We start from the raw sequence: 22,361 nt of genomic DNA on the forward strand, positions 1-22,361 counted from the left end.
TAGACAGAGCACCAAGCAATCTGCCCTTCCTTTTGGCAGCTCAGTCCGTGGTTTTAGACAGAGGGCGGCAAATTGGGGGTCTGTTGTGGTCCGCCGATATTCCGCCTCGGAGGGTACACTTATTTCCGCCTCGCCCGCTATCTAAAAACGAGGCGGATATGTGCCGGCCTCTGCGTGGGATGGACGGAGGTGTCGATGACCTGCACTGTTGTGCGACCCACAGCCGGGGAGTTTTAAAACCAAGAAACAGCTGATCACAGCAGTCAGTCCATCACTTCATCCGCGGACATTAAGATGAACAACTGGACAGCCACTGAGATCCAGGAGATGCTAGCGTCTCCTCGGTCTCTGTAGCTGTTTTGTTGTGTTAGCTTGATGTTCTGTCGGCAAGCTAAGGACGGTCGCTACTTTCAAATTAAAAGCCCCCCGCTAAGAACCTAGTTCTAAACTTCAATGGGGTGCAATGTAAAGCTCTTATTTTGAAGACAAATTCGTTGTCACCGTTCACAGCCCAACTTCGAGCTTCACGTCACATCACATGTTTACGCCGACCTCAGAGGCGGCTTTTGGAAAAGGAGGAATATTACGCCTCGGTTTTAGAAAGACAGGCCGGCACATTGCTGCCCTTACCTTGGAGCAAATGTGCCGCCTTTTCTATCTAAAAAGGGCTTCTCTCTCTGTCTCTCTCTGTAAAACGCTTGTTTAATAATTGTAAGAATTAAGATCAGAATTATTTCACTGTTCTCCTTAACTGCCTGAGTAAGTGTGTGTGCATTCTCACTCAATAGGATACTGCAGCTAATCACACTTCTAATATCAAATGTTATCCAATGCAATACACCCGCTCTGCCATAAATTCTACCTTCGCGAAGTCTAAAATGGCTTCCATCTTTATTTCTCAGCTACAGAGACTTGTTGCTGTATGTGCCTGTGTCGTAGTTCACACCTTTCTTGATAAAAATAAATCATATGATACCCTGAGATGTCTCAGTTCCCCTCAGTACTTCTTCATTCTTGGAACTAATTTATTTAAAAACAGGAGACAAAAAAGGCAAAGTAGGAAATAAGAAGTATACAGTTAAACTAAAGCAACGTCAACTTCCTGTTTGTTCAGGTAGACAGAGAGGATTGATCGAAGTAACGTTGCCATCAGGATCATATTCAGAATGAATATCCACCACGTTCAGCTCTTCTGCTTCATCTCAGGTGAGGACTGATGACCTGATTGTCTCCTTGACGCAGCACCACACACTGCTTTGGGACATTTTATTTGTATGATTATATTCTATATATTTATATTTTAATTCTAACTTGTCGCTATCGGCTGTCATAATTGCATCACCGCCCACCTGTCCAAGAGTTCATTCACGGTTATCACTCTTAACAGCCATGATCTTGCAATCATCCGATCACAATTCCCCAAGAAACCTGCTCAGTGTGAAACTAACCTATGGGAAGTCTATTAGTGTGTCTCAGAGCTGCCGGTTGTTTTGGTCAGTGGAGAGTCACATTGAAAAGTCTGCATTATTATTGCCAAAGTGTCTCTGGAGTCCATGTCAGGAAGAGGAATGACCAGGTGGATATTTATGTTCCCAGTTGGATTTTTTCCAGGAGTTGCAGGTCCCGGCAGAGCTAAGGCCGACACTGCAAACCAACCTGACTCTTGACCTCTGACTGACCGATTCACGGTACCGTGAGTACCTGGTGTGTCTGAGTACCAGGTGAATTTATTGTAAATAATCCCTGTATTTGAACTGTGAATACAGACGTTGCTGTTTTGGTTTTCATCTCCTGGTTTGATTTGTTTTGTGGGGATCCGCGGACCCGAATTAGAGTTTTGAGTTGCCTTTCTGTTGTGGTTGTGAACTGGATTGAACTGGTTTTGGATTGTGGGAAAACCGGACCTTGTATCAAGTGGACTGAACTCTGAGACTGTGGGACAATATTTCACACAAAGTTGAATAATACAACTATTGAAAACTGAATTGAATTGTGGTCTATTTGTTTTTTTGCAGTGCTGTTTTTTGGTGACATATATTTCATTTGCTGCTACATCAGCTTCCTGTTGACGGGAAGTCCCGACGAGTCGATTACCGAGTGCAGTAGAGTTGTATGATTATGACTCCATGGAAAAGCAATCAAAGTTCATATGTGTCTTACCTGCCAGTTTATAACAGTTATTATCGAGAGCGGACAGGGAAAAGAACGGAATTGAGCATTTCTAACCGCACTCGGTAATCATCGCGTCGGGACTTCCCCGACCTGGAAGCTGATGGAGGAGAGTTGAACTCTGTTTTTAGCTTCACAATAGAAATCCAGCTAAGCTAGCAGAGGTTAGATGCCCTGGACTATGTGCTGAGACCCTATTTGTACTGTTGCTGAAGTTTGGTGCTGTTCTGAGCATTATTTGTGGCTTTTTGGTGGCGGTTTATATTTGAATCCATTTACTGCAGTGTATTGTTGTCGTGCGGTCGTTTCTGAGGTTGATAAAACTCCATAAATTAGCGGTCTGTTAATTTGATCTCGCAAGAGGGAGTCTAACACAGTTTGACTGTGATTTAGACCATGGATTAAATTTACACCGGAATATCCCTTTAATTTATATCTGCAGCGGCATGAGCTGGACCGGGATTTTGCCGGCGGTTCCGTTCCGTTCTGTGCATCTAAACTGACTGTTGTGGATTAATGAGACTAAACGAGTCTGGACCGAGTCTGTTCGGGTCTGAGGAGATCTGAATACGCCAGGACAACAAACTGGAATCGGAATCTGTGGATGTTCGTGTGTAGCTAGCTGTTAGCCCACCCCCACGCCCCACCTCCTGAGTTTGCGGTCACGCCGGCGCATCCAAAACCGACATTCCGATAAATAATGTCCGCCACGCTTTTTCGCAAACATTGTCATCACGTTTGCTTTGCGTCTGGTGCAGGAAGAAACGGTAAAAACAGGCTTTTGTCACAAAAGTGTCCACAAGCAGGAAGTGTTTGCAAGTACAAAAACACGTTACTATTGGTGGAAAAAGGCACCACACCAACCAATCACAAAATTATATGGCATAACACGTGATTTGGTTGCTGAGGAACAGGGGGAAGTTGCGGGAGGGACGGCGGCGAAAGAGTGACAGCAGCAGTGACGGTGATAGAGATCGCAAGTTTTGAGAGTTGAGAGATTTGTGACATTTAGCGTGTTTGGAGTGTGTTGTTAGTGTGTTATGTAGTGTTTGGTGTAGTGTGTTTAGTGTGTAGTGTAGTCATTTTTTTGTTAAATGAGTCAAAACAATGAGGAGACTGCTGAATGTGGAGCAGGCAGGAAGGAGCTGAGGAGGGAGGCCTGAGCCTGAGACATTGCCTGCATTTAAATGTAAATAGTTACATATAACTTTGTAAATTTCAAAAACTTATGCACAAATTTAGCAAACAACAATTTATATTTGCATTATAAGTAATAAAAATGGTTTGTTAAACATATTTGTGGTTTTCACAGTAAAAAATCTAACTTTTTGCTACTCTGATTTTATGATTTTTGTGATTTTAGGTCCATTGTGTTAATACAGTATGTCAAAATGAAACAATAAGTGTACAGCCACACATGTGAGGTTGTGCTGAAAATAATGACACCAAGTAAGGCAAGGTAAATAGTTTTTTTAAGGTGAAATATAATGGCAAAATCAAAAGTAGTCAAAAACAGCCAATTATATCCCAGAAGTCCCACCTTCAAACACAACCTCATTTGGCCATCCATGAAAAAGCTACTTAACCTCCCACTTTTCTATAGGAATACATACTTCCTACGGGCACTGCACTGGTAGGCAGAAATCTGTACATAATGTGTTAAGTTAGCATTGTGAATAAAGAAAGATATATAAAGATAATATTCAGCAGCAATCTTTTGTTGTTGCTCCAGCTGATACAGAAATGATCATCTGTGTTCTGTGTTCATCTTTCCAACAGCTCTGTGTGGAGACACCGGACTCGTCAGTGCAAGACTCAACATTTACACAGGAGCTGAGGGAGGAAGTGGTTCAATTACATGTTACCTGTCTCAGCCTAAAAACATAAAGTTCTTCTGTAAAGAAGAATGTAAAGCGGAAGGTATTCTCATTAAAACAGAAGATGTCAGAGGTCAGAATGGCAGATTCAGCACTGAATATAAAGGAAAATCTTCTGGAAGAGGAGTTCTGACTGTGACCATCACAAATCTGACCAAGTCTGACTCAGGACGGTACAGGTGTGGTTTTGGCACAGATCTGGTTCCAGACTCATACTGGGACTTTGAGATCAGAGTTTCAGATGGTGAGTTTCTACTGACAGTCTTTAAACCAGATTTATTAAGTGAATTCAACAATGTATAAAAAAAATTTTTTCTCTAGATTTGAAAATAATAGAATATTTAATTAATGTTTGATAAAAGATTGTATGAAAAACCTTCTGAAGGAAAACGATTCAGTGATTTATAAACTTTTAAGACATTTTATTTACCAATGATTTGTAGTTCTGGACTATATTAATAAAATATTTAATCAGATTATCTGAGGAATTTTTGTCATTTATGTTGTATGAACTTTCACATTTTGAAGTTCAATTAAAATATTGTCCCATCAGTCACAAACTGTGGTTGAACCAGGCAGCTCCCAGTGTGACTCTGTGAATGTCTGTTTATGTAAAGCAAGAAATACTGTGATCAGACTGCAGCATTTTACAGACAGTAACTGTTGACTGTTTCTCTTTTCCACAGAACTGCCATTTAGAAACACTCGTTTTGCCCGTACAGATACTGAAGGAGAGAATATCACATTGGGATGCCTCGATACCGTTTACAGTAAACAGAAGTTCCTGTGTAAGGACGAATGTAAAACAGAAGAGGACATTATCATTGAGACTGATGCCAACAAATCTCAGAGAGGCAGATACAGCATTGAATATAGAGAAGGATCTACATTTGGACTATATGTGATCATCACTAATGCAAAAAAGTCGGACACCAGATGGTACAAGTGTGGCTACGGCAGAGCTTTGTCTCCAGATTCATCCTACACAGTCCCGGTCCTCATCATTGGTAGTGAGTTTCTATTAAAATCATGAGCTCTTCATAATCTCCGTACTGTTTGTTCACAGCACATCAATTAAAGAAAAAAAGGGAAAGTAAAAAGTTGCTTCATTACGTCCATATTTCGAAAGTAAATGATGAAGTGCCCTCTAGGGCGTCCTTGGAGTGGCGTCCTCCAAAGGCTCAGGGTTGGGGCGAGGGTTGAAACAAACATGATTGTATAAAGGAGATGAAAACAAAGGCTCAGGAGCACTTCACCAAACTGTTGTCAGTAAACACAGATCGTTAGAAAAAAGGATAATATTGTGACGTTTAATTTCTACAAACTTACTTCAAATATTCATAAACATTTACTCTGATATGATATTTAATTCTGCCATGTTTTGTATGTCTTTGCTATATTGAAACTGTCAATATGATCTGTTTCTGTGTTTCTACCAACATCAGACCCGTCAGCCTCCAGTACAACACAGAGTTTCACACCACCATCAGTTTTCCCTGAAACCACCAACCAGGGAACAGGTACACTACACTTCATTAAGTCCTGTTGAGAGGAATGACAGAAATATTTATACTGAACTCTTTCAACACATAAGGAAAAAATACAACTATCATGTTCATGTCTAATTTTAAAGTCTTTGTTATCATGACAGGATAATGTAGAGGAGGTAGGATTTCTTCATGATGCAAAATGCTCTCAGTTTTATACACAATGTAAAACATAAAAAAGTGGAAATATATTTCGTGCAGCTTCCTCTCCTTGTGTGGTTTTTTAACAGACGCAGTTTTCAGCACAATCTCTTCTAGGTACTCATACTGACGAGAACGCTGTGTTCATGAGCTAAAAGAGAAATAATGTCATTGTTACTAAAGACGATTCTGAAGTACAGTTTCTACGAGTTGTTTGATGGCATCTCAAAGGGTCGACCTCTGGCCCTGATACTTTTCCGATAATATGGGTGATATAAAACAAGTAAATAAATTGCATTTATTTTCATTTTATTTGTTCGGGTCAAAGTATTGTTCTCATTAAGTTCCTTAAAAGCAACTTCTTCTTTTTTAACCCTGATCCTCTGTCTTCTTTCGTCCTCCGTCTCTCGCCCAGCGTTCCTCGTTCGTGTGGTTGTCTGTGTGGTCATTATCATCCTGCTCTCGACTGCTGTTCTGCTGTCCATCTACAAACGGAATACAAATAGGACCTCAGACAACATGAACCTGGAGGTGACTTTCTGTAAATGATTCTGTCTCTCTTTAGTATTGCCAAATGTTTAAATGTATGAACGCCTAATCTGTCTCTGCCAGTGTCAACACAGACCACACGGTAGACCGACTATAGCTATGTACTTTATATGACCCCACTTCAAAAAAACCGAACTGTCCCTTTAAAACATTGGTGTTGTTTTGGTATTCTTTATTGTATACCTGGCAAATAAACAGTTGTTAACATTTTCAGTGTTTTGTCCACGAGAACCATCCTCCGGGGTCCACAGGCGAGGAATCTATCTACGAGAACTACAATCTAGGCCGCAAGGATCAGCACCAGAGCTACGATACACAACACGTATGAACAGCTCTGAACTCAGACCTGGATTCTGTTACTCAAGACCAAACCTTGAGAGTCTGTATTTTGTATTGTGCAGCTTATAATGTGCTGGCTAGTTTTCATTTTATTACTTTCTTTATTTGATAATATTCTTTTTTTTTAAGGAGAGCTTCACAGGGTGTTCTTCATCTCCTCACTTGAATAATGACTTAATAATTTTGGCCAGATTGTGTTTTGTAATGAAAGAGAAAACAGAATTCTGATTGTTATTTTGAATTTATTTGTCACTTAATTTAGAGTGTGTTATGTTCAGCTTTTCCAAACATTTTATTGAGCAATGTCAAATTGGTGAAACAGCGCCCCGCTGGATCTAATGGGTGGAAGATGTAAGTCAATGTGTGTGGTGAAAGATGGTACTGCATTTTTACAATAAGAAGGGGCAGAAAAACATATTTTCCCTCTCACCCGTAGAGTTATTTATCCACCAGAATATTATGGTGTGTGGTCATGAAGATGTAACAATATGGTATTCAGCTTGTGGAGCTGAAACCACCAACACAACATCCTGCTTACTGCAGATAATCCACAGACTTCTGAGCAGTTTAATGTAGGAATTACTTTCTTATCGTTCACAAGGAAGCGCGCATGAACGAGAGGCTTGCTAACTAAGCTAACCAATGTTATGGCGCAGTTGAGGAGAACGCCATTAATGTTTAAAGCCTCTAATGTTTGAGTTGATGCCTGCTTTCTTCTGCACAGCGGCTGGTGGATATAGTTCAATACAAAGAAAAGTAGTTCCCACATGAAACTGCTCACAGTAAGGTGTATGGATTGTTTTCAGGTACTGGGTCATGATTTATGGGCTGTTTTTCACATGTATTTTTTAATTTTAGTTCAGGACTTTCTGCACCACAAGTTGATTGATATCTAGGTCCATTGTTTTGGAACATAGGCAGACGTCTCTGCAGCAGATATCTCCAAAACTTTGCATCTCTGTCCAAGCTTACTATCTAGATAGCAATAGCAATGTATTTTGGGGAATTTTGGGTTGACTGCCCCTTTAAAGACTGAAGAGTTTAACAGCAGGTCATTCAGGTGAAATGACAGAGATGGTTTCTCTAGAATCACTGATATGTGGCCGTGTGTGTGAACTAATGTAATGTTATTAGTGTGTTTCTTCCGGACCTTATTTACTGTGTGAGGCTCTGCTGGTTGCTTGTTGTAGTTTGGAGGTTTTTACTTTAATAAATTACTATTCATGAAACTTGTCTGCCACATCTGCACCCCTCTATATCACCTCCTGTATTCCTGGACCTTCAGGCAGCACACTGAGCTCCGACCGCTCTGCTGTCATATCTGCTGCCTGATCGAGACTCAAACACTAGTTGATGTTGTAAATATTAATGTTTCCTCGGTTTGTTAGGTGACGGGCTTTAAACCAAGGGTGAGGAGAAGTTGTTATTTCAACAATCTGAAATGTATTATTCATTAAATGCAAATTACTTAATTGATCCATAAAAACGTCAGTCTAGTAATACATGAAAAATATCAATAAGAATATAAACATGCTAATCTGAAACAGTGACTGTTTTTTCCTCAGAAAAACACTTTCATTTGATATGAATGATGAAACTGTGACATTCGCTTTTAATATGCAATTGCATTACTATAATGTAATTTAATTAAGTGACAACTTATTAACTTCTAAACTTTGAGCAACAAAATAAGTGCAGTCCAATAATTTAGGCCAGGTTGTATTTTGTAATGAAAGCCAAGAGAAACCAGATTTATTCCTGATTGTTATTTTAAATGTATTTCTTACTCTTCATTTACATTGTGTTATGTGCAGCTTTTCCTAACATTTTATGGAGTTATGTCAAATTGATGAAACAGTGCCCCTCTGGAGTCTAATGGGTGGTAAATGTCAGTCAGTGTGTGTGGTGAAAGATGGTACTACACTTTTACAATGAAAATGGGCAGAAAAACATAACATATCGTTCATAAAAAGCTAATTATTCTATTGATCCATACAAATAACAGTCTAGAAATTCATGAAAATATCAATGTGATCACAAAAATACTGCAGTGCACTGAAACTGTGACTGATTTTTCCTCAAAGAAATACTTCAGCAAATGTATCATAATTTCAAAAACATTAATTTTGGATGATGAAATGACACTTGCGTTTTATTCTGCAGTTTTATTCCTAAAATGTAATCAAATAAGTGACAAAAACAGTAAAATAAGTACTGATACTAATGTACCTATAATAGGATATTCCTTAAATATAAATCAAGGGCGGTATATTATTCTATTTTATTCAACAGCGTTAAATGCACACGATTTTGCAGATAAAATTACGTAATATTACACAATTAATAAGAACACTTTCCTGCAATTTGTACCAATTTATTATAGCACTAATTGACCATATTTAAAGGTATTTTCATTGTGTGCACACGTGTAAATAAATATCCTCAATTAAACAGTAAAAAGCCAAAAAAAATAAATAAATCAGATTGATAAATCAATTCTCACCACACTACAATTGTTTGTAAGTGCAAATCAACATCTACTCCTGTAGTAGAGTAGTAGGGTTAAATGCAAAGACTTCTGAGTAAAGTGTTCAAGATGTGAATCTCAAATTTTAGCTATGTCCAAATTATGCTAAAATTAATATTACACCGTTAAGAATGACTGCCGACAGTGCACTGCCTCACACGGGGCACCAATGTGTGTGTGGAGCACAGTAATAAGAAGTACACAGTAGGATATACCTTATATATAAATCAAAGGTGGTATATTATTTTATCTTAATTTTTAACATAATTAAATACACGTGATTTTGTCGATAAAATTACGTAATACAACACAACTAATAAGAATGCTTTCCTGCAATTTGAATCAATTTATCATAGCACTAACTGATCATATTTTATGGTATTTTAATTTTGTGCACACATGTAAATCAATATCCTCTTTATCATAATGATGAAAAAGAATTCACCATTAGTCACTTTATAACTGCAGTAGTTTGATGCCGTCAGACTGACTGATCAGCACGCCAGCAAACCCAAACATCTGACACTAAAGTTTATGTAGAGATGTTCAGTTCAAGTAAAACCACAAGTTCTGTTCAGACCAAACGCAATATCAGGTATGGACAGAACATTTAGATAAAAGTACAAAGAAGATTAAAACAGCTAAATGTTTGTGTCTGTGTGAAGAGGAGAGATGAGGTTGAATGTGAATGTGTGAGTGAATGTTTCCCTGCTCTGTCACATCTGAGTCAAATGATCAGGCAAATAAGGACCGGTTCATTTGAATCAGGTGTGTCCATGCAAACATCTAAACCGTGCAGGGGAGCATGCTCCTCCTCTCTCCACAGGGCTGAAGAAGATCAGCAGCTCCCTCCGGTGGTCAGAGTGAGTAACTGTACACCATTTTCTGTGAATCAGACATAAAAAACATCCACAAAAATGAATAAATAAGCCGACATTTTGTCTGTGGTTCAGATATTCATGTTCCCCTCAGGATGAACTGTAAGAACTTTGGTAATCTGCAGTGTTTTTATCCAGCGCCATCATCGGGTCAATATTTGAATGAGTTGTCCTGCATTCAGAATTATCCATAAAAGTGCATTCATCACTTGTTGCAGCTGCTAAAGACGGAGCTCATTAAAATACTTAATGCTGGGTAGTTTAATATCCCGAAACATATGTCATCATTGATTTATGTTTTGTGTTATTTATTGAGTAAAATGTACAGGATTTAGGGTTGGGTCAGGGTTAAAACAAGGACCAGGTTAGGGTGCTGGTGTTGTATTGGACCGCATCATATTCAGATGTGTTTCTATTATTCTGACCCGCCTCATGAGTGCAAATAGGATGGATCAAATTTGATGAATCTTTATAAGAAGGCTGCATGAACTTATATTGTTTAATGCAGTAATAAACATTATCAAACGGATAATTAACAGTTAACTTGTCTGTTAATCATTAACTGACGGTGTTTGTGTTAATTCAGGTATTAATTTATACATTATTCCAAGGTTTATAAAGATTCTATTAACATAAGTCAATACAATACTAATTCTGTCTTAATCAATCATTAGTTAATGTTTATTACTGTAGTACTAATATGTAAATAATGTGTCCTTGTACTTAAATACAGTATAAAACAGGTCTTAGGGTTCCGTCTGACACATGTGAGACCGACATTTGGACCCAAACTCTATTTAACTAATTCTGTTCAGGCGAAACAGCGTATCTGTGAGAGTAACACACACACACACACACACACACACACACACACACACACACACACACCTACTGATTTCCTGTAAATGGAGAGGGGCGGAGCAACACTGACCATGTGATACCAACTCATGAATACAGGTGAGGAAACTTCCAGTGAAAGTGTTCAGTGACTCCATTTTGAATTGAGAGAGCTGGAGGAGGAGAGCTGAAGGAGGAGCGCTGACGTCTGAGGCAGGTGAGTGTTAAAACAACATTTTTGTGGTTTGACTGTCAAAGTGTCTGAGTCAGTTTATAGTGTGTAGAGGAAGGAAATGTTGAACAAACTCAACAGTTTGATTCTTCTGTGGACACAAAGTCCTGACTGACTGAACGGTACACGTTAAAGCTACTGGAACTGAACACCAGGTGGATTTATTTGATCAAAATAATAAATAATATTCTTTTAAGGCCTCTTTGTTTGCCACAATCTTTCACTGAAGTGATTTCAAGGATTTCAACTGCACTGTGACTTTTTTATTTTCTGGTCTTGTCTCTTTTAAACCTTTTCAGCTTTCCTATTTCTTATCTTGTTTTTTAATGTCTTTGAATATAATTGTTATGCTCCTGTAAAGCACTTTGAGTTGCTTGTGTCTGAATTGTGCTTTACAAATAAATGTGCCTTGCCTTATTAAACTGTATTGCATTGTGTTTTACTTTCTGGTCTCTCAGTCCTGCATCAGACTCCAAAACAAACATGTTTCCTGATTCTTGTCCTGAGCTCACAGTCAGCGTAGCTGTTTCTCTCTCAGACTGACTTCAGATCAGAAGATGAGTGTTTGTGAGGAGGAAGAAGAGGACGGAGCAGAACCTCCAGGGTCCAGATGTCTGTCTGTGAGGAGCGTGCCGTCCAAACTCGGTCCTCTAAACCTCAGAAATGAATCTGGACCCTCAGGCACACAGTAAGAGAACCGAGACCAACTCAATCAGAATCCAGAAGTTCTACCAAAGCTTCATAATTAAGAGCAAACTCTAGATGCCAGACCTGTGTTATACTGTATTTAAGTACAAGGACACATTAATTCACATTAGTACTACAGTAATAAGCATTAACAAATGATTAATTGATATAGAATTAGTATTGCATTGACTTATGTTAATAGAATCTTTATAAAACTTGGAATAATGTATAAATTAATACCTGAATTAACATGAACACCGTCAGTTAATGATTACCAGACACATTAACTGTTAATTATCTGTTTGAAAATGTTTATTACTGCATTAGACAATATAAGTTCCATCCTATCTGCACTCATGAGGTGGGTCAGAATAATAGAAACACATCTGAATATGATGCAGTCCAATACAGCACCAGCACCAGGATCAGTGAATACAGCTGTAGTTACTGGAGGACACCAGCAGGGGGATCGCAGGGATCATGAGCTGAGATCCACTCCCTCCAAAGCGCCCTCTGCTGACTTTTACACTTTATGTTCCTTAATATTAAAGGGAAGAGGAAGAAGAACAGGACCGTCATGTGAACAGACTGACTGTCTTTGTTTTTGACGGTGTCTTTTGTTTTGATTTTATTAAGAAAAGGTAAGTAAAGACTTATTTTTTACTACATTTTCCCTCTTGGTGTAAAAGCAGCTCTCCTGGTCGGTTGTGGAGATGTCTGTTGATGTCTGATGTCTGTGATCAGTGTAATATATTACATATTACTAGTTACCTTAATTTTCAAAGTAATATATCACGTTGCTGGCATGGAAACTTTAAAATTAATTTCATGTGTTCAGGTGAATAAGCTGTTTCTTCCTGTGTGTTTATCATGTGACTGAGAGGAATGATGAGAAATCATGTGAGAGCTCTGTCAGCATGTTGTCGAGCGATAGTGGATTTTTAAAGGCCGATATAATAACGATAGTTTGGAGCAGGAAAAAGCCGATAGCCGATAATGATGGTATGTTAGGATTTTATCTTTATCTTATCCATACTCTTAACAGTCCTGTTCTTTATCACTACAAAAGAATGGTTTGTTTTTTAATTATCTTTTTTTAAAGAATAAATTCAGAACAGGAATTCATTTATATTTCAAATATAACTGCATATTGTTTCCACTGCAGCAACAGTAAAGTTTACAACAGCAAAGTCACTATATAAACTCTGTAATATCTGGAAACAAATTGAGGCGGTTTGTCTCAGCCAGCAGCTAAAGTTTACAAGAAATTGCCACATTTTAAGATTCATGTCAAACTAAGATGAACAGACTACACACAGACAGCTTTCATTTTAGCATGTTCTTAAAAAGCTGTTAATTGTTAGCTTAACAAGCACTGTGGTCGTGTAAAACGTGCTGGTGGAAATGACGCTGTTTATGCTGAAATATGATGCACGTTTATGCTTGTTGAACAACTGGTACTTATTGTCTCCGCCAAGGAGGTTATGTTTGTTGACTTTCAACTCGTGAAGGTTTTATTGCACTTATGATAACATGTCGCCGTCTCCACCTGGGTCACTTCTCTCCCCTCTCTCTCCCATGCTCTGTGTGTGTGTGTGTGTGTGTGTGTGTGTGTGTGTGTGTGTGTGTGAAGAGCAGCCCCGCCCCCCAGTGATCAGAGAGCAGGGCAGGGAAGAAGCAGTTTATGGCGCTGTGGAAAAAAACTGCAGCCATCGGCCACTATCGGAGCCAAGTTCCGCCGATTCCGATAGTTTGTAAAACGTCTTATCGGCGCGGATTAATCAGCCAAAACGATTAATCGGTCGACCTCTAGTATGGAGTCTGCAACGAATCAGTGTGAGGACAGATACACACTATGTGAGGACGGACACACACTATGTGAGGAACAGGAAAGCCAGACTGACTTTCACAGGTGAGGTGACAATCTCTATCTGTCCATGAATCCTCTCAACATCACGGACCTAATTGGCCGAAAAAATATTACCTAAGTGTGTTTCTGCAAAACCACAGAGAAGTTCAAACTGAACGGTTCTTTATGTTGCAACTTTACATTTGTTTAGGTTGAATGTTGGGTTGATTAACACTTGGTCAGGGTGAGGAAAAATGACTACAAATGTCCACAGGTGTAACTCAAACTTAAGTGGGGCTGTTGTCCAGCTACCACCTCCGCTTTCACGCCCTGATGTGAAAGGTGGCTAAGAATCATATAATGTGAACGTGATATGCCACGTTGGTTCAGAAAGTGTGGTCTACAGAAACATTAACTGCTAACATTATTTAACATCATAGGCAGGCTGGACTCCCTCTAAACATGTGAGCTTTAACACATTTATTTTCTATCAGGATCCATCAGAGACCTGACTGTGCTGAGCCTGAGCCCAGCTGTGTGTCAATGAAGAGCAACTGCTCAATGGAGAGTCCACTACTCTTCAAAGATGGACGCCAGCCTGTTGACCAAAGGTGAGGATTTCAAACACTGACATGTGCACAATAAGCACAATAACTGTGAGAAGTCTTTGATGATTAAGTCCCATTGTGACATCACTTAGTTTTCCACTATCTCTCTGAAGGGTGTCTGTGTATCAAATTTTGAATATATGCAAATAACACTGGGGCACTGAACCGTCGCTGCTGTTCAGCCTTTGCTTGAGAGAATTTAAATGTTTCTTTTTGTTCAGGTTTAGCTGCAGCAAGAGCTGCAAAATCCTATATTGTATTTGCTCCATCATCTTTTTATCTTATCGTAGGATATCCAGGATAATGTTTCTTGTTTGGTTGCCTAATTGATTGAAATTTGACAATATAAAAAATATAAGAAATGTATGAATGAAATGATAAATGCACAGCCTCAACAAGAGGCATCATTGTACAGTATTTGTCCAAAGAATAAAACACATTAAAGTTAATTAACATGTGAATAAAAGAGAGTAGACTCCGATGGCTCCACGTTGTGATGCAAGATCCAATTAAATGCAAACAGTTTATTAACTAGAATATACTGTGAGCAGTAAATGTATTAAATCGCTGACAGGTTGATGGATGCTTTGTTGATCAAAGGTGAGGATTTAAAACTGAATTAAAACAAATGAAGTGGGGGTTTTCAGGCTCACAGTTGTTAAAATCAGCAGTTTTTAAACCTCAGATGAAGTTTTCTTTTTTTAGCAGCAGTACCTGCTTCATACCCACACAGTCAAACAAATACTCTCAGAGCTTCATTCAGTCTGATACAAGCAGATACTGTGCAGCTCCACTGGAGCTCTTGTTGCTTTGCTCCAGGAGAACTACATAGATGAGTTTGGATTAGATCTGTTGTGACTAACCGATGAGGAAAAACAAAAAGCTCAAAGTTACCATCGCCTGCAGACTGAGCTGCTGATTCTCAGTAGGATCAGCAGGACTAGTAAACCTTTACCACTTTAAAAAGTAATCTGGTTTGCTGTTCACGTCCAAGCATGAATGCATGGACACACCTTGTGTTTCTCTCAGTGTGGACAGTCATCATGTGAGTTAATTATTCTTTATCCCTCCACAGAGTGAACCAGGAGATCCCAGATGTTCCTACTGGTCAGTCAGCCCAGCAGCAACAAACACAGCTGGACTCCATATTCATGGTTTGTACATCTTCAGCCACTACTTTATAGTCACAATAATCACCATGCTGCACTTCTGTTCAACATGGATCTGATGTTTGCATCCATGATCTTATTTTGCTTATGTCAGTCATATAAAATTATGTTCTAGCTGCTGGAGGATGAAGTTGTCACTTTTGTGAAGAACGAGCTGAAGAGGTTTCAGAGGGTTCTAAGTTCAGATTACCCAGAATGCTCAGAGAGTCAGTGCGAGGATGAGGAGGTGTTGCATTGTGAAGACGACAAGCAGATGAGGAGCAGCAGAGAGGCGTTCCTGAAGATCACACAGCACTTCCTCAGGAGAATGAAGCAGGAGGAGTTGGCTGACTGTCTGCAGAGCAGTAAGAGGAAACAATTTAATGATGGATAGATTGACTGTTCTCTCAAGAGATGGAACAAAATATGTTCATATGCTCAATGTAAGACATATTTGACTTACTGATCTTGTGTTCATTCAGGACACCCTGCTCCAGTTTATCAGCTTAAACTTAAGTCTAACCTGAAGAGGAAGTACCAGTGTTTGTTTGAGGGCATCGCTAAAGCAGGAAACCCAACGCTTCTGAACCAGATCTACACAGAGCTCTACATCACAGAGGGAGGGACTGCAGAGGTCAATGATGAACATGAGGTCAGACAGATTGAAACAGCGTTCAGGAAAACTTGCAGACCAGAAACAACAGTCAGCCGAGAAGACATCTTTAAAGCCTCACCTGGAAGAGACGAGCCAATCAGAACAGTGATGACAAAGGGAGTGGCTGGCATCGGAAAAACAGTCTTAACACAGAAGTTCACTCTGGACTGGGCTGAAGACAAAAACAACCAGGAGATACAGTTCACATTTCCATTCACTTTCAGAGAGCTGAATGTGCTGAAGGAGAAAAAGTTCAGCTTGGTGGAACTTGTTCATCACTTCTTCACTGAAACCAAAGAAATCTGTAGGTTTGAAGAGTTCCAGGTTGTGTTCATCTTCGACGGTCTGGATGAGTGTCGACTTCCTCTGGACTTCCACAACACTGAGACACTGACTGATGTTACAGAGTCCACCTCGGTTGATGTGCTGCTGACAAACCTCATCAGGGGGAAACTGCTTCCCTCTGCTCGCCTCTGGATAACCACACGACCTGCAGCAGCCAATCAGATCCCTCCTGAGTATGTTGACATGGTGACAGAGGTCAGAGGGTTCACTAATCCACACAAGAAAGAGTACTTCAGGAGGAGATTCAGAGATGAGGAGCAGGCCAGCAGAATCATCTCCCACATCAAGACATCACGAAGCCTCCACATCATGTGCCACATCCCAGTCTTCTGCTGGATCACTGCTACAGTTCTGGAGGATGTGTTTAAGACCAGAGAGGTAGGAGAGCTGCCCAAGACCCTGACTGAGATGTTCATCCACTTCCTGGTGGTTCAGTCCAAAGTGAAGAACATCAAGTATGATGGGAAGTCTGAGACAGATCCACACTGGACTCCAGAGAGCAGAAAGATGATTGAGTCTCTGGGAAAACTTGCTTTTGAGCAGCTGCAGAAAGGCAATGTGATCTTCTATGAATCAGACCTGACAGAGTGTGGCATCGATATCAGAGCAGCCTCAGTGTACTCAGGAGTGTTAACACAGATATTTAAAGAGGAGAGAGGACTCTACCAGGACAAGGTTTTCTGCTTCGTCCATCTGAGTGTTCAGGAGTTTCTGGCTGCTCTTCATGTCCATCTGACATTCACCAACTCTGGAGTTAATCTGCTAGCAGAAGAAAAGTGTACAAGAATAGAAGAATCTGCAAAGACACACTTCTACCAGAGTTCTGTGGACCAGGCCTTAGAGAGTCCAAACGGACACCTGGACCTGTTCCTGCGCTTCCTCTTGGGCTTGTCACTGCATACCAATCAGACTCTCCTAGGCAGCCTGCTGGCACAGTCAGAAATTAGCCCACAGACCAATCAGGAAACAATCCAGTACATTAAGGGAAAGATAAGTACAGCTCTTTCTTCAGAGACGAGTATCAATCTGTTTCACTGTCTGAATGAACTGAATGATCGTTCTCTAGTGGAGCAGATCCAACAGTACCTAAGATCAGGACGTCTCTCTACAGATAAACTGTCCCCCGCTCAGTGGTCAGCTCTGGTCTTCATCTTACTGTCATCAGAAAAAGATCTAGACATGTTTGACCTGAAGAAATACTCTGCGTCAGAGGAGGCTCTTCTAAGGCTGCTGCCGGTGGTCAAAGCCTCCAACAAAGCTCTGTGAGGAGAGAGATTAATACATATTATAAATAGTCAATTTTCAACAGGAAAGAAATATTTAATTGTCTGTGTCTCTGTTTTCAGATTGAGTGGCTGTAACCTCTCAGAGAGGAGCTGTGAAGCTCTGTCTTCAGTTCTCAGCTCAAAGTCCTCTAGTCTAAGAGAGTTGGACCTGAGTAACAACAACCTGCAGGATTCAGGAGTGAAGCTGCTGTCTGCTGGAATACGGAGTCCACTCTGTACACTGGAAACTCTCAGGTTAGGATCATTGACCCACCATCTTGGGAGTGCCTGACTCTGCCTAACTCCCTGTTAAGCAAAAATGGACAACGAGGTGGAGTGAGCCTATTTAGTTAAATAAGCTAAATACACTAACAAGCTATCATTAAGAGAAGTGAATTTCAGAATATCTTCGGGGCGATCACATAGAGACTTGTGTGGTCACTACAGGGTGTACATGTGCAATGTGGTTCTAAGCTGCAGTTGATAAACACTGCTGCCCGCTGGCATTTATCAATAATTTATCATAATAAATGAGTTGTGTTTCAGTCTCACATTTTTCAGGCACAGAATTATAGCACTGGAAGTGGCTGGTAAATAAAACACAGACAGAGAGGTATAGGCTAGGTACTGTCCAGTTAGGCTAACAAGACAAACAGAGCAAAATGACAAAAAGACTGGCGAGAGTTTGACTCCAAGCTAGCACATCAATTTAACTTTACTGTTAGAGACCGCAAGTTTACCTGTCTTTTCTAAGCACTGAAGTTGTTGACACTGCTTTGATTAGCGGAGAGGTGGCATAATTTGCGCTTTGCCTTCGGTTCGGTTGTCTCCGACCAAAGTATCACTCTCCGACTTTTCTTTCTATTATCCTGCAATGTCTTTTGTTTTCCCCATTTCTTCTCAGTACCATTGAGTTAGTTAACGTAAACATACCATTTCCCCTTCATTCAGGAGTCAAATAACAGAGAATTTCAATACATTACAATGGATGTACCTCCAAGGCTTGTGCTCTCCTCCAGCTGCCATCTGCTGGTTAATACTAACAGGGACATTCGGAAATCCAAAAGACCAGCATCTGTCCCTCCACCCCGGTCTGTTAAGTTTAACACATAGCAAGCCATATTATTTGTCTTGAAGATCAGTAGCCGTTTTTAGACAGGGCAGCAAGCCTGAAATTTGCCGGTCCTTTTGGCGGCTAGGTCCGCAGTTTTAGACAGAGGCCCAGCAAATTGGGGGTCTGTTTTGGTCCACCGATTTGCCGCCTCGCAGGGTACACTTATTTCCGCCTCGCCTGCTATCTAAATCCGAGACATCAATGTGCTCATTGGATTTTGCAACTTGTGTTGTTTTGTGTGTTTGCAGGTTGTCAGGCTGTTTGCTCACAGAGGAAGGCTGTGCTTCTCTCACCTCAGCTCTGAGCTCAAACCCCACCCATCTGAGAGAGCTGGACCTGAGCTACAATAATCCGGGAGAGTCGGGAGTGAAGCTGCTCTCTGCTGGACTGGAGGATCCAGAGTGGAGACTGGACACTCTCAGGTATGGGAAGGCCTGTTGAAGCCAAATATCAGTCTCAAAGAGGAGAGAGTAGGCTGGAAAGACCCTGAACAACTAGAGCTGATTAATACTGACCACATCAGACAGTCAATACGGACAGAAGTAGTCAGCCAGGATGTGCCAAAACAGCGAGGTGATGATATGTTCTTGTTGCAGAATTAGGAAGTAGGACAGCAATGTAAACATGTGGGCTCATGTCGAACAATAATACAAGGTGTTTTGATGCACCTAAGCAAAAGTTGGAGGAACAGTGTTCCCCCTCTGATTGCAAAAGCATTTGTTTTTAGAAGTTTCTATTTCCTTATCAACAAAAATAGGATCTTCATGCCTTTTTGCTACTCACAATGCTCTCAGCTGCTGGTTGTTTGACTATAAATATGGTGCGTTCATAGATTCAGTCAGAAATGGTCATTCAGAAATTCACAGTTCCAGTTTGAGAGCACTCGGAGCATCCTCTGCATGGACGATATTTTTGGTCATAATTAAAATTTAAAATTGAGAAAGTTCAGGGATAATTCAATTTACAATTTTAAAGGATTTTCTGAAAACAGTAAGGGGAATCAATGAATGTAGGGTTCCCCCAGCAAAACACAGCACTTTCCTCCACTGACTACAGGTGGCACTGAAGAACCATCAGCTGATTGCCAACATGGTGTGTCAGGGCCCAAAGAGATTTATCTCTGGGGCCTCCAGATATTAAATGTTTCCATCTCTGCAGCTCTACAGAGCTTTTAAGCCTCTTTTAGTTTCTAGTTTTGGTTTTTGCAGCACACCTCCATTTCCAGGAGCAGCTGTTTTCTTCTAAATAGCTCTGATTAAACCACTGTACACTACCTGCCCAGCAGCAAACAGCAGGCAGACTTGGGCAGAGACTAGGTGAACATAGTGAAACATTTACGTGAATGATCATGTTGACAATAATTGGCCAATAAGAGACGCTCCACTGAATTAAAAGTACACCACCTCATTCATTCTTTCAGGGTGGAGCCTTGTGGAGTCCGATGGTTGAGACCAGCTCTGAGGAAGTGTAAGTATGAGTTAATTTGATTCATGAAAACAAAGCACATACTGATGTCATCAGCATAAATGATTAATATCTGCAGCTGTGTCACGTCTTCTCTCCATCAGATTCCTGCGAACTCACGCTCGACACAAACACAGTAAACAGAAGGATCAAACTGTCTGACAACAACAGGAAGATGACACATGTGGAGGAGGAGCTGCCGTACCCTGGTCATCAAGACAGATTTGACTGGTGTCAGCTGCTGTGTAGTAACAGTCTGACTGGTCGCTGTTACTGGGAGGTGGAGTGGAGAGGTGGGGCTTTTATATCAGTGAGTTACAGAGGAATCAGCAGGACAGGAGACAGTGATGACTGTTTGTTTGGACTAAACGATCAGTCCTGGAGTCTGGACTGCTCTGATGTTGGTTACTATGCCTGCCACAATAAGACTGTGACAACCATCTCCTCCTCCTCCTCCTCCTCTGTCTCTAACAGAGTGGCAGTGTATGTGGACTGTCCTGCTGGCACTCTATCCTTCTACAGAGTCTCCTCTGACTCACTGATCCACCTCCACACCTACAACACCACATTCACTGAACCTCTGTATCCTGGATTTAGGCTCTGGTCTGGTTCCTCAGTGTGTCTGTGTTCTCTGTAGGAGGAAGAGTCGCCTCCTGTTAGAGAAACTTTCTCACTGCTGACCAAATAGTTCAGTCTGTAGATGACCACACAACGCAGATGTTACCAATACGGTGACCACGTTTTCATAACTGCAGACAGTGCACCCTGCATTAATGCAATGCACGGAGATTCTTTTCAAATGGACAGCAATACCACCAAGACCTGGAAGAGAAAACAATTCCCTGTGTTTTTACATTTACATTAAGCAGTATCAAGACAAAACAGGGTGAATGCATGGTGACAAATGCGTGAGGATGTCGTAGCCAGTTATGTGAAATATTTTGTTAAAAAAATGTGTTGTTTTTTGGTTAAAATAAATATTGATCCAGGACCAGAATCATTTCAACATTTACAAGACAGTGACTAAAACACATCAGGAGCAAGCTGTTGTTGCAGTGAGTTAAGTAAACTCTCACTGAGAAGACTGCGGTTTGTTAACCAATTGGAACATATCTTCATAATGTTCACATGTTATAATTACACTGTGTTCACCTGTTATTTTCACAATAAGTTTATGTGTTTTGTTTCTTGTCAGTTTTCTGTCACTGGTTAGCTGTAGGCAACAAGTATACTTGTCACGTGGTGCATTGTTTTTTTTATCAGTTAATGTAATAAATGGTAAATGTCAATTAAATGGCTTGAAAAAACAAGACATTTTATTTTCTGATAGAGATTTATCAGGTGTTGTGTCTGGGCTGTCTTCATTGAAGGTGTCAGTGTATAGTTTGATAATAAAAGAATTCTGCAGAGGCAAGGCTGGGTGGAATGATAGAGCAATCTTTATTGAAACAGATCTCAAGCCAGATCTCAACGGGCAGCCGCTCCCTGGTGTTCTCAAATCCTGGCAAAGTTCTGCCCAATGCTTTGCTCTCTGCCGTACCAGAAATCCTCTCGAACCTTCAATCTTAGGAAATCTACAAATGACCACCCCACTATCTCTGCTTGTGCTGGCCTTTTTAAAGTCCCTTCGCCTGTACCTACCTGCTTCTTCTAATTGGTCACTTTGGTGAACTGAAGGTACATCTATCCAATGGGTGAAAGAGGAGTTCACCTGTCTCCCTGCTCATCTTCCATAAATCACCTGACTCTGCTGCTGTCCCTTCTTGGGTCTTCTACCCTAAAGTGGCCCAAATGGTCTCTCTGTCCTTCTACGGAAACATAAATGTTTAGACATCTCCCACCATCTGGCATAATGGTGGGATACCAATGCTTTTAATATCAATAATATCAATAACATCATTATCACACTGACTGTGTTCCTTCTTCTTCTCTTCATTTCTGCTGCTACACTTCCAAGAAAGAGCCGATCTTTATCTATCAGGTTGTAATGGGAAATTGAATATGTTTAAGTGAAACTCTTGCCAAAATGCAACCTAAGCTTTTTTTGCGAATGTAGTCAAACCTTCATGTAAAAGCATAATTACGATGGAGAAGTATCGATCTCAGAATGTGACGTAACCTGGAGGACAG

At 40.5% G+C, this 22,361-nt stretch overlaps 2 protein-coding genes across 4 annotated transcripts in view; both read left to right on the top strand.

The window, feature by feature from the left end:
• The window catches only part of LOC115585697 (uncharacterized), a 510,933-nt gene that overhangs the window by 320,295 nt on the left and 168,277 nt on the right, over positions 1–22,361 (top strand). The gene's annotated exons all lie outside the window — the stretch shown is intronic.
• Positions 11,555–22,142, top strand: LOC115584957 (NLR family CARD domain-containing protein 3-like). Of its 3 annotated transcripts, none has more exons than XM_030422928.1 (10): positions 11,555–12,424; positions 13,422–13,695; positions 14,127–14,243; positions 15,316–15,394; positions 15,525–15,753; positions 15,871–17,650; positions 17,735–17,908; positions 19,016–19,189; positions 20,188–20,234; positions 20,336–22,142. In XM_030422928.1, exons 2-10 carry the CDS (start codon positions 13,598–13,600, stop codon positions 20,866–20,868), a joined length of 3,231 nt encoding a protein of 1,076 aa, XP_030278788.1. In that variant the 5' UTR covers positions 11,555–12,424; positions 13,422–13,597; the 3' UTR covers positions 20,869–22,142. The 3 variants fall into 3 exon arrangements, with proteins under 3 accessions (XP_030278788.1, XP_030278789.1, XP_030278790.1); XM_030422929.1 differs by having other exon boundaries at positions 11,555–11,784; positions 13,417–13,695; XM_030422930.1 differs by having other exon boundaries at positions 11,555–11,784.

This window comes from Sparus aurata, chromosome 7 (assembly GCF_900880675.1).
Source record: "Sparus aurata chromosome 7, fSpaAur1.1, whole genome shotgun sequence".
In the NCBI taxonomy this organism is placed as follows: Eukaryota; Metazoa; Chordata; class Actinopteri; order Spariformes; family Sparidae; genus Sparus; species Sparus aurata.

Coding starts and splice junctions, on each gene's coding strand:
- LOC115584957 (XM_030422928.1), top strand. CDS start 13,598: ATGGAGTCTGCAACGAATCAGTGTGAGGACAGATACACACTATGTGAG. Junction 17,651..17,734: donor AAAGCCTCCAACAAAGCTCT/GTGAGGAGAGAG, acceptor CTCTGTTTTCAG/ATTGAGTGGCTGTAACCTCT. Junction 19,190..20,187: donor TGGAGACTGGACACTCTCAG/GTATGGGAAGGC, acceptor TCATTCTTTCAG/GGTGGAGCCTTGTGGAGTCC.